The 12849-nt window shown below is 38.5% G+C and overlaps 1 protein-coding gene across 1 annotated transcript; it reads right to left on the bottom strand.

Moving 5' to 3' along the window:
• Nucleotides 1–1359: 1359 nt before the first annotated feature.
• LOC113338120 (protein trichome birefringence-like 2) lies at nucleotides 1360–3391 on the bottom strand. Its single transcript, XM_026583633.1, has 5 exons — nucleotides 2730–3391; nucleotides 2440–2611; nucleotides 2102–2289; nucleotides 1850–2008; nucleotides 1360–1766 (listed from the first exon to the last, which is right to left on the bottom strand). Exons 1-5 carry the CDS (start codon nucleotides 3314–3316, stop codon nucleotides 1421–1423), a joined length of 1452 nt encoding a protein of 483 aa, XP_026439418.1. The 5' UTR covers nucleotides 3317–3391; the 3' UTR covers nucleotides 1360–1420.
• Between the last annotated feature and the right edge of the window lie 9458 nt (nucleotides 3392–12849).

The following is a 12849-nucleotide window of genomic DNA, read 5'->3' as shown; positions in this document are numbered from 1 at the left end:
TCTTGCCTATTTTCTATCATGAAACCAAAGATTTTAATGATGAAAATTAAGTTTATGATGAAACCAAATTTTGGTTTCACCTGACTTTTGCCTAGTTTATTCGGCCTGACTTGGAAGTCGGCGTGTTTGGTTTTATGATTGATGTTATGTTGGTTAAATGACCATATGAGAAAAGATGATAAAACCTAATTAGGTTTCATCGTATTTTTCATTTTGTTGAATATTGATCTCTATGAAACCAATTTTTGATGGTGAGACACAGGTGGATTGTTTTTTGTTAAAACTAACTTTAGTTGAGGAGGTAATGGTAGTGGTGGTTGTGGTGCTGGTGGTTGTGGCGGCGATGTGGATGGTGCAATTGAAGGTGGTGGTAGGTTTCATCTTATTGGGTTTCATTTTTTCTTCTTTCTTCCTTCTCCTTTCTTTTATGATGAAACCAAATTTTGGTTTCACCTAATTTTTTCCTAGTCTATTCGCCCTGACTTGGAAGTCAGCATGTTTGGTTTCATCATTGAAGTTGTGTTGGTGAAATGACAGTATGTGGAAAAATGATGAAACCAAAATTGGTGATTTTGGTTTCATCATTTTTTCTGTTTGGTTTCATCATTTTTTTCTCGTTTTGTTGAATACTGATCAATGAAACTCATTTTTTGTGGAGGTGGCGGCTGGTTGGTGGTGGTGGCGGCCAGCGGTAATGGTGGTGTTGCTCGGCGGCGGTGGTCATCGTTGTCAGCGGTGGTCTGTGGTGGTGGTCGGCGGCGATGGCGGTGGCACGATGGTGGTTGTCGTCGGTGGTGGTCTGTGGTGGTGGACGGCGACGGTGGTTGGTGGCGGTGGTGGCGCAGTGGTGGTGGTGGTGGCGCGGTGGTGGGTGGCGACCGGTGGTCGGTGGTGGTGGTGGTCAGCGGCGATCGGTGGTGGTGGTCGGCTGCAAGATGGTGATCGGTGGTGTGGCTAGTTGCTGGTGGTGGGTTGTTGTTGTTGGTCATAATATAATAAAAATTAAAATTGGGTTGATTTTTGTTTTTGTTGGGGTGATTTAAACTAGAAGGGTAATATAGACAGTTATGTTAAATGGGGTTTTTGTAAACATTTTGTTTTGTTGGAGTTTTTGTCCATGGATAGTGACACCTTTGGGGTTACAACTCGCGGCTCGGTTCCATATTGGTCAAAACAGATGGGAATATAAAGCTACTAACTGAACTTTGCAACTACGAGATGCGAAATGTAACTGCTGCTCTATAAAATTGAACTTGCTCTTTATGGGAAACAGAGAAGGCAGATATATGGTCAAAATTTGGTAAGACCTGCAGCCATAGCCAGGATTTCTGCTTCTGCTGTAGACTCTACGGCTTAATGTTTCTTGCTATATTCCTATCTCATACATTCATTTCAATAGATTACAATTGTACCATGTTACTTACAATTTGCCAAAATATCCTTTGCCATCTTTCAAAAGAGCTGCATACAGCAACTCATTCCATGTATCAGGTACACCTGGTAAGCACCAATGGCTGCAATCTTGAGAAGCTTCAATTCTCTCTTGAAAAGTATAATTTTTGAAAACATTACGATATACGGAAGGATGTGCATCAGCTCGATAATATGAAAGCTTACTGATGTTCAGATACAGAACATGAGTCTTCATTTTCCGAAGAGCGTTTTCAAGTATTTCCAATTGTATAGGTTGCGGCTTTATATATGTTTCGTTGCTAGGAATTGGTTTTGTTGCTAAGTTGCATCCTCTACCTGTGGTCCATGTCCCTCTGCATGTTAAACCACATAGGTTAAGATTACACAATCAAGCATAGGTAACGGCAAGCAAAGTAATGCTGCATTGCTTACTTACTTGAAATGAGTTGGTGAAAATCCTCTGAAAACAACTTGGGTTTTGTTTGAATCAATGTGCTTGTCGACCCATTTCCTCCAAGTAGTAAGGCCTTTTCTGTATGCTTCATTTACATCCAGCTGTGGATATAAGTTATCGCCTTCTTTAAAGAAGTTAACTCTGCAATCCAGAACTAGTATTTTTCTGAGGCATATGTTCATTGTCAACAATGAATACAAGTTCATGTAAAAATAATAATTCTACGGTACATACCCGTTATTAGTTTTCTTAGGAACCCACCAGTGCCCTGAGTCAAAAACAAGAACATCAGCATCGCGATACGCAGATGCTGCTTGCTCATCAATCAAGTCCAATCTTACAGTCTCCTGTCTTGATTTTGACACCCCGACATTGCTAACTAGAAATGCAGACCACACAAATGCCATGGTACAATTATAGTCCTGGACATCACATATACATTGCATCCATTCAATTACGCCTAGGTCTAGCAAAAGTTGTACATAGAAACGAGTAAAGGGCAGATATTGGTGGGTGTGCAAATTCATTGCAAGCGTAGATAGTTGCAGAAAATAAAATTGCACAAGACTTGCCTTGTAAAATGTAGTGAAATCTCCATTACTTCTCACAATTCTCTTCTTATGAGGAATTGCATTCCAAAGTATGCACGCCATAGACATGTACATATTCCTATTCAAGGAATCTCCTACAAAAACCAATTTCTTGCCTCGCAACCTCTCTAGGAAATCGGTTGCATTGAGGAAGCTGCAAAAGTACATTTAGGATTTAGCATTAGAATCACTAATTAAAATTACCCTTAATGTTTAAGGTCCACCAAATTGAGGATCAATCATGCTCTACTTCAACAAAGATGGACGATTACCTGGGTAAATTGTTCCTGCAACCTGCATTTCTTGGGTGAGATTGCCATTGCCATTCCCATTTTAAGTACTCATCTTCAGGTCTCCCATTACCCTGACAATCAAAAGATCTTGTTTCCAGGTAAGGACAAGATCCAGGAGCATAATACGGTTTTGGATCTTTGGCCATTACCCATTCACCCTCAAAAATATCACAATCACTAGAAAAATTACTTGAAGTTGAAATAAAATTCTCCCCTGGATCCACCAATTTTACAGCACTTGAGTTTTCAGAATCGTTTTTTGTTTGATACATTTCCATTAGATTATCCAGGGTAGTGGAGTTTCTTGCCGGAGTAGTTGCAGTCGTACTACTTGGAGAGTGATGCCAATTTGAAAATCCAAACTTGAGATAGTATCTACCGAGATTTTCTTTAAGCAAGGGATTAGTTATTGAAGCAAAAACAGATGGGAATATAAAGCTACTAACTGTAAGAACAAGTATGGAAGCTCCAAGAAGATAACCGAAACCAACAAGTATTGATGTTGCTTTCTTCTTCACACCCTGATGCGGCCATGTAGATAACATGTCCCAAATACTAAGCTGCATTTTGACAGATTTAGTCTAATGATCTTGATAGGTGAAGATTGAGAATCCCATCCGCGTTAACTAATGTTTTGATATGTGAGTAGTGTATCAAGATTGATGGTTATCTACAATCATTTGAAGCAGCTTATAGGGACTTGGATCAAGTCCATGTGGATGTCTTCCCATACTAGTCATGGTCAAGTATTTTAATTTTTGTATAATGCCTGACGAGTGTCTTTGACAAATATTTCGAAAAAAATAAAAAAATGAAAAGCTAATCGATCTTTAAGAATATTTGACAGATAAAGCAGTGAAAGTAGTTGTAAAATAAGCCCTGACACACTCTCTAAAAACGAAGCCAGAGATGCTACCTAAACAATGTAGAGCTTCAAGGCAAAAAGAAGACACCCCTCACATGCAAAAACAGTAACATGCAATTTTAATAAGCTCGAACAAATTGCTTTACATGTTCCGAACGCTGCTAATGGGAGTACTAATTTGCTGTGGGGTATAACAACCCAAAGGCAATGGATGCTTTGTTCTATATATATTTGGGTACACCTCGAACAAATTGCTATCTCCTATTAGCAATCTTGCATATTCCAATGCTTATTAGTTAATCATTCTCTCAGTCCAATTTTTTTTTTCTTGAAGCATGAAATTAAGAAAAAACCAATTAAACTGTTATTACACGTGGGAATGTGATTCCCATAGAGTCGCTCAAAAAAATTTGATTAAAAAAAACCGAATTTGTCTGTTCCCAAATTGATGTTGATAGGTTTCCGGCTTGGCCACCATCGGCCGCAAAGTTTGCCAGTCCATCCGCGGCTTGGTTCCTTCTCTATAGTTATGTTGAATAGCACAGCATGGAATTTGTCGCATTAGATGTATGATTTCCTCAATCATTTCAGAGATATACCATGGAGCTTCCCTTGGATTGTTGATGAAGTGCACGAGATTTTTCGAGTCCGTTTCGAACATGACTTTAGTCCAATTTCTTTAGTTTGCTGCTCTGGTTGCTATCACTGCGGCTCATGTTTCCGCTGTTAGTGTTGTGGTTATACCTAGAGGTTGTGCAAGAGCCAGTACTGTGTGCGCGCTCGAGTTCCTACATATGAATCCTGCTTCCGCTATTCCCGGGTTGCCTCTCGCTGCACCATCAGTATTTATTTTATACCAATCTGGTGTTGGGATACTCCAACCCACTTGAATGGTTGTATAGGATTTTGTGATGTTTGTTGTAAATCCGTGAGGCCTCTCCCCGGGGAGAACTGGAGGGGAGGTCGATTTTTCCCATTCAAATTCATGTTGGTGTGCGAAAGATCTCGCCAGGATGTCGTCATGGGTGGACTACTTCTGGTTGAAAACGAGCTCATTCCTGGTAGTCCATATAGACCAGAAGAAGAAACAACAATATGTGATAGAGGAGGTATTACCTCGAGTTTGCAGTACTTGAGAGATTGTTGTTTGGTGGTTTATGATAATTGGTTGATGGTTACCTTGGGGATGGTTTGTTGATATGCGGTTAGAGAGGGTGTTCCAGGTGGACAGAATCATTGGACAATGAATCAACATGTGATTGGTTGTTTCAGGCTCAGAATTGCAACGGGGCATATGTTGGAGGTGGAGAGATTAATGTGATGGAGCAGAGATAAGGTTGGTAAACCTTCAGTTATAGCTTTCCACAAGAAAAGCTTAATTTTTGAAGGACACGGTAAGGTCCATAAGAATTTTGTGTTTGGGAGGGGTTGAATGTGAGGTCGTGGGAGAGAGTTGTTTTCCTGTTGGATTAGACAGCTGTATCCGGATGCTGTGGTATATTGGCCAGATCTAGAATGAGGCCAAATAATTTTGTCTGATGTGTTGTTGAGGGGGAGGTGGATGTTTATAATGTGATGGGTAACATTGTTGGGGAGGATGCTCAACTGATCGTGATTCCAGTTATGGGAAATCGGGTCGATTAAGTCTGCGAAATTTTTGATTGGGTCGCATTGGATTGGGTCAAGGTTTTGAAAGTGGGGTATCCAATTTGCTTTGATAGGGGTATCCAAACCATTTCATGTTTGGTGAAATATATGATTTTTGACAGTAGGTATGAGAGATGCCATTTGTTTCCATTGTGGACTGGCAGTAGCGGGTATTGATATCGTACCTTGCAATATCGGTTGATGGTGGAGGTATTTATCGTTGAAGAGGATTTAGCAAATGGAATGTGGTTGGTCTTGAATATTCCAAAAATTTTCATGAAAAGAGCTTTATTGTGATGACTACTCTTCCTGATACCTAGCCCTCCCTCCGCTATTGGCTTGTTTAGCCTGTTCCATCCTAATGGGTGAAGCTTTCGGACCGAAGAATCGTGACCCCAGAAACAAAATCCTGGTGATCCGATCAATTTGTTAGTGAACATGGGTGGGGAAAAGATGTGTTTGCATGAGGTGAGTTGAGGTTGGCGTTAAGGAGGTTTTTATTAGAACTAGTCTTCCTGCAGGGGTAAGGCATGTTGTAATCCATCCTTGTGCTTTGCGTGCCAGTCTCTGGAGTAGTGGTTCAAAGATGTGTCTTGAGCTCCTCCCATGTTTGAATTTAACTCCTAATTATACAGGTGGGATTGATGTACTCGGCATGCCGAAGAATTGGTGAAGGTTATCAATGTGATGTTGTTGTAGCCTTGCGCGGTGAATGATGGTTGATTTTTCTGCGTTAATAATTTGACCAGCTGAAGAGCCGTATGATTGAAGAATTCTTTGGAGGTGATTACTACTTTCTTGGGTAGCTGTGTATGTGATGAGCAAATCATCTGCATACATTAAGTGTAGGATGGGAGGTTCCTTTTTTGATATTCGGATACCTTGAATCAGATTTTTTGCTTCCAGTTTGGCAAGATTTGTTGAAAGAATTTCCCCACAGATGATGAAAATGTAGGAAGATATGGGATCACCATGTCTTATGCCTCTTGTAGGAGTAATTGTTAGAGCATAGCTCGGTCTACCTCGCATGCGTTGCTATCTCAAGCATGTTTGTCAATGTTAGTGATCAAAACTACGAGTCTTGATTTCTAGCCTACATAGCTAAGTCTCGGATTAGGATAGAAAAGTGTATTTGAGCTCAAGGACTTCATGGCGATTCATCATACAACGACGAAGATCTAATCAAGGAACCGTGGAACTTCATCAACAAAAAGGTATGTGGATACTTGAACTTATCTATCACTCAAAAGTCTATCTCTTCTATCTCCTACTTCTTATGAGACAAAAGTCGTATGATATATAGACTGGATCATACACATTTGATATTTAGAGCCGAGTATATCTCACCTATCTATATCTCGAAATCATGTGTTGGTAGAGCGTTTCTCTTTGATCAAGTTTATCTTCACCTAGTGACGAAAGTCATGAAAAGATTGAATTACTTTGAGAATTGCTCTGACGCGAAACGGTCTGTGAATAACGGCTATATAACGTCCTCTGATAATGTCTCAATGATTGGAATGAGAGTTTAGATTACATAACCATGTATTCCTTAATCCGAAGTTTTCGAACTTTGTTGATTGAGAGAAACCAGAGGAATTGGCTTTGCCAAGTCCGCGAACCCAGTCCACGAACTCAGTCCACGAACTGACGGAAGTTCTTGTACCGAGAATTTCTGCTGGGATTTTCCAAAAACTCGTTTGCGTGTAAGTCCGCGAACCTAGTCCGTGAACTGGCGAAAGTCTCTTTTCCGAGATTTTCTGCTGAGTTTGGAAAACTCCACCGGTTGTCTTAAGTCCGCGAACTTGTTTGTGAGCTTAAGAGGTTATGATCTAAAGATGTGCTATGAACATGAAACTTAAATTACTAAGGAATGCTTTATGCAAACCGTGGCTATAAAGTTCATGAGCCGATTAAATCGAATCGAATCATCTTTGATTCAATTGTGTCTTGTGTATTAACATAAGATATCATAGCAATTCAACAACTCTCTAACTAGTTAATTTGAGTCAATTGAACTAGTTATGGTGAAGAAGAACAAGGTTAATATGAAATGCTCATATGGTTAACCTTGTGGGTTACTATGTTGATCCAACATACACGTACACGTTTCGGAATGGTTTTCACAAAACCAGTAAACGTCTACCCAAGTGTGTGTGACAAGCTAAGTTTTCGATCTAACGGTTGAGAAATATTAGCTTGAATCTACATCAGGTTTTCATCTAACGGTGAATATGGATTGCTTTGTAACTAAGGAAAAACCCTGATTTGAAGGATATATAAAGGAGACATCTAACGGTGAATATGGATTGTATTGTGCAAAACTAATCCCCACACGTCTGTGTGATACTAGTGCGCTCTCTAGAGTCGATTCTCCTTTAACCTTTAGTTTTTTCTCTAAAACCAGGTTAACGACTTAAAGACTTCATTGGGATTGTGAAGCCAGACCGATACTACTTTTATCGTAGTTATGTGATCTGATCTTGTATCTTCTATCATACGAGTACAATCTTTGATTTGCTTTAGATCGTGAGAGTTCTCCGATAGGCAAGATAAAGAAGTCACAAACATCTTCGTCTCACTGTTTGTGATTCCTCGACAAACCGCCTATGTAGTTAGGAAGGATTGTAGAGAGGTGATTGATTAATATAGGTTGTTCTTCGGGAATATAAGACCGGATTATCAATTGGTTCATGTTCACCTTGATTTCATATCTTAAGACGGAACAAAACCTAGGGTTTATCTATGGGAGACAGATTTATCCTTTGATAGACTTTTCTGTGTGAGACAGATTTGTTTATTATCAAGTCTGCGATTCTGGGTTGCAACAACTCTTGGTTGTGTGTGAGTCAGCTAAGGGAATCAAGTGCGCAGTATCCTGCTGGGATCAGAGGCGTAGGAGTACAACTGTAGCTTGGATCGGTGGGAGACTTATTGGGGTTCAACTATAGTCCAGTCCGAAGTTAGCTTGGAGTAGGCTAGTGTCTGTAGCGACTTAATACAGAGTGTATTCAATTTGGACTAGGTCCCGGGGTTTTTCTGCATTTACGGTTTCCTCGTTAACAAAACTTCTGGTGTCTGTGTTATTTCTTTTCCGCATTATATTTTATATAATTGAAATAATACAGGTTGTGCGTTCGTGATCATCAATTGGAAATCCAACCTTTGGTTGTTGATTGATATTGATTGATCCTTGGACATTGGTCTTTGGTACCGTCCAAGTTATTCCTTGTATTTGATAAAGACTCGCTATTGATTTTAGCTTGAGTAAAAATAAAATCAAGAGATAGATATTAACTCCTTGAGATACTTTTGTCTAGATTAAGTCTGACTGTCAAGTTGATTCTCTAGCAAAGTATTTCGGAGTTAGTCCATACAGATTGCTAAGCTAAATATTGGGTGGTGGTGTTAGACCCCCGCTTTTTCAATTGGTGTCAGAGCAGGCAAACACGTTTAAGACCTAATGATTAATATTTTTGATTGTCGTTGTTGTAATAAGGATTCGAACTCTAAGACTTGTTAATATTAATTTTAAAGGAATAAAATAGAGAGTTACTGGGTCTAGAATTCGGCCAAACTCATATCAATAGGTTCAATTATTCATTCTTAAACAATTATCTCTCGAAAAATAAAACAACATCGACTCTTATTCTTGCCAAGGTAGATTCTCCAAACATTAATTATAAATCATAAGCATGGGACATCAAACATCTAAGCAAGCATGACCCATCTAATAAAATAATAACTATTTTTTTCAAATCATAATTCTATTTTAATTAAGTGCAAAAGTCAAATAGAAAATAAAACAAATTCACCCAAGTATGAAGTCCGGCTTCTCCGTTGTCCCAGTGATGGGGTCTAGCTCATCATGTTGTTGGAAACACGCTCAAAAATCATTATTATTGCTCAAAGGGTGTTTACAAATGATGAAAAGGGAGAAATAATTCAAAACCGGGTTTGTAACAATTATATTTGTTACAGACCAGAGAACTACGACCCTCGTTTGTGGGTCGTTACCACTGTAGCATATAAGACTGTCTTGCGACTGTCATATTCAATGTAGCATAAACAACTGCTTGTGTGGGTCAATGTTCTTCGTTCTTCACTGTTTTTCTGCTGGTGCTGCAGAATTCTCTGCAGCAATTCTCTCGACTCTGTAGCCTCCCCAATCACTCTATCTCCATCTGTGAACCCTGTAATGCCTTTTTATAGCCAACTACACCTCCAAATTCCTGAGTAAATGTAAATATCTTCTCTTTATTGCTCCCAGGAATAATTTCCTTTCTTTGTTGTTTCACGCATCTATTGATGTCGACACCTCCTCATCCATGCTGACGTTAAACCAACAGCATCCACGAGCAATTCTTCCAAAAATACACTCTTCATTAAAACATAAAATCTCCGGTTTATTTTCTTCCCTGTAATCTTCCAAAGTCAACAAAATTCCCAATATATTCTCTTTTTTGCTCGACACTTCCACACGCCTCTGAGTTTGGATAATTCAGAGAATAAAATCTCTTCCCATGCAATACGTATCCTCCAATAAAAGAACGAATATCTGATGTCCTGTTTGGAGAGATAACTAAGGAAAATTCCTTTTTCTTCACTGTATACGGTATCTGGTGGTTCACACACGCCAAACATGTCGAATACGTACTTCAGAGGGACTTGAACTCTCCAGCCACACGAAAATACCATACATATAATCGAGAATCCCAAGAATCACACGACTGCCCTGTTTTCTTCCCTTGGATTATCTAGCCAAACTCAATCGTGAAAAACAATCATACCAAGCCTGTATTAGTCAAACAAGTCCAGCCCAAGAGAATTCACCGATTGAATCTCTCCCGAAACACCTAAAAATCCGAACCCTAAAATATGTTCTTGCTGTAACTATTTTCCCGCCAATTTTCAATTTCAAATCGTGGAAGATGAAGGTGCCCCTTAACCGTCTGTGGAGTGTAACTAGCAGGTGTCCAACTGAGGTGTCCCTTATCAATTGAGGTGCCCCTTATCAATTGAGGTGCCCCTTATCAATTGAGGTGCCCCTAACCAACAGTGAGAGTCCGAATAACACGTGTCCTACGGGGTCCAAAAACCACTTTTCGATCAACTTTCTCCATAAGAGCTTATTTCACAAAAACACCTACAAACAAGTTTATTAGTGATAAAATGAGTCCCAGCTAATGTATTTATGGGTGAAAATATGTCGCACTTTCGTGCTCATCAAATTCCCCCACACTTACATTTTGCTAGTCCTCGAGCAAAACAGAAAACTGACCCGCTACACAGCTGGTCATATACTAAGAGACATAGAGAGACCCGCTACACAGCTGGTCATAATTTTTTTTTATTTCTTTATTTTTTTATTTATTTTTGAAGACCCGCTACACAGCTGGTCATATAATGCAAGAACAAAGAAAAGACCCGCTACACAGCTGGTCATCACCCTAACAATCATTTTTTTCTCTTTATATTGACCCGCTACATAGCTGATCATTATTTATTATTATCTATTTATTTTTATTTTTTATTGACCCGCTACACAGCTGATTATTATTATTTATTTATTTATTTTCATTTTTTTTGAAGGCCCGCTACACAGCTGGTCATAACATGCAAGGAAATTCCTGAAAAAGAAAAGTAAAACGTTAACTACTCCCCCACACTTAAACATTACATTGTCCTCAATGTAATTGAGTCATCCAATGCAAAATTTAAGATGGGAAATCCATAAGATGAAAAAAATAAACGAAAATATAAAAATAAAAATAAAATAAAATACACCTACTGGAATTTACAAAAAAAGGATCCCCAAAAATTAACAACCTGAAAATTTTGGGATCGACCCAAAATACAACATTTGTAAATGACAGCTTCACACTTATGTTATAACGATGCGGAGACACTGAAACTATCAAAAACAAAGATTTACCCCTAAACCATGTTTTTACTGCACAAGGAAGTGCGTAAAGAACAAAATATGGGGATACTATTGGGACTGGGAAATTGTCAATTGGCTCATGCACGGTATTAGAAATAGGGACGTCCTCTGGGTATTTGGATGCAAAGTATTCCAACAAAATTTTTGAAGCACATAATTCTAACCCTAAATTAGGTAACTTTTGGAAGTCTAGGGGACTAGAAACAACCTCTAAGTTGGGTGAAAGATCTTGCGAGATAGGTTCTTCTAATAAATTGGACGAATCATCTACAAAATCATTCACAGGGTCATCTATATATTCAGTATGGGACAAAGAGTCACTACATGATTCATCATCATCAACAGCAAATAATCTTTGATATTCAAGAACTCTCAATCTTTGTTCCAAACTAGGTGGTGTGTGTTTATAATACTTCTCGTATATCTCTAAAGGAGATTCTTCACTTACCACATGTGGATCAAAAACTCCATATCGTTGCCTTTGCATGTATTCGTCGTCATCTCAGATGAGGATGCATGCTGATTTGAATTTCTACGCTTATATTCTGCCAATGTCATCTTAGGTGACGTCTCCTCGGAAGAAGTCATCATCCTCAAAATGTCCCTGAAAAGAAATACAAAAAGAAACGCATAAAAAGGAAAAAAAATCTAAAAAAAAATGAAAATAATGTACAAAATTAAAAAAATAAATAATAATAATAATAAAAATAAACCTAAAATAAACCTAAAATAAAAACAAATCCGCGTCGGCGGCGCCAAAATGGTTAACATTTTTTATTGTCGTTGTTGTAATAAGGATTCAAACTCTCAGACTTGTTAAGATTAATTTTAAAGGAATAAAATAGAGAGTTACTGGGTCTAGGATTCGGCCAAACTCATATCAATAGGTTCAATTATTCATTCTTAAACAATTATCGCTCGACAAATAAAACAACATCAACTCTTATTCTTGCCAATTAATTATGCAAACTATACTAATCTTTAAAAATCTATTCCATGCATTTTCAAATATTGTTTCTCTGCTGTAGTATTCTTCGCTTCATGAGTAGTGATTCTAAAGCATTACCTATCTATCCTTGCATACCACGTCTAGGGATTTAATCCAAAGCACGAAATATCAATTCAAAAGCATAAATAATCAAGAAAATCACATGAACAATAAAATACCAAGCTATGTGAAGAAAAAATACTAGTCATTTAAATCATTATTGAGCATATAAATGTAGAGTTTACACAATTAAATTGGTTTCTACCCAAACCCTAACATAACTCTAGCTAGCCATGGCTTTCTAAAAAGCCATAAACATATTAAAATCAAACTTTAGCTAAAGATAAACGAAGAATCGAAAACAAAACTCCAGAATCCCTTTCTTGTTTCTCTTCCAGCTCTGTGGCCGGACGCCCCAATCACTCTATCTTCATCTGTGAACCCTGTAATGCCTTTTTATGGCCAACTACACCTCCAAATTCCTGAGTAAATGTGAATATCTTCTCTTTATTGATCCCGGGAATAATTTCATATCTTTGTTGTTTCACGCATCTATTGATGTCGACACCTCCTCATCCATGCTGACGTGAAACCAGCAGCATCCACGAGCAATTCTTCCAAAAATACACCCTTCATTAAAACAGAAAATCTCCGG

The sequence above is a fragment of the Papaver somniferum genome, unplaced genomic scaffold, assembly GCF_003573695.1.
Source record: "Papaver somniferum cultivar HN1 unplaced genomic scaffold, ASM357369v1 unplaced-scaffold_18, whole genome shotgun sequence".
Classification (NCBI taxonomy): Eukaryota; Viridiplantae; Streptophyta; class Magnoliopsida; order Ranunculales; family Papaveraceae; genus Papaver; species Papaver somniferum.
This window is presented reverse-complemented; position numbering and strand designations above follow the sequence as displayed.

Excerpts from the sequence above, each read along its gene's own strand:
- LOC113338120 (XM_026583633.1), bottom strand. The coding sequence starts at position 3,316 with ATGCAGCTTAGTATTTGGGACATGTTATCTACATGGCCGCATCAGGGT. Across the intron at positions 2,009-2,101 it reads CCTAAGAAAACTAATAACGG|AGTTAACTTCTTTAAAGAAG; the intron begins GTATGTACCGTA and ends TCTGGATTGCAG. Across the intron at positions 1,767-1,849 it reads TTTTCACCAACTCATTTCAA|AGGGACATGGACCACAGGTA; the intron begins GTAAGTAAGCAA and ends TTTAACATGCAG.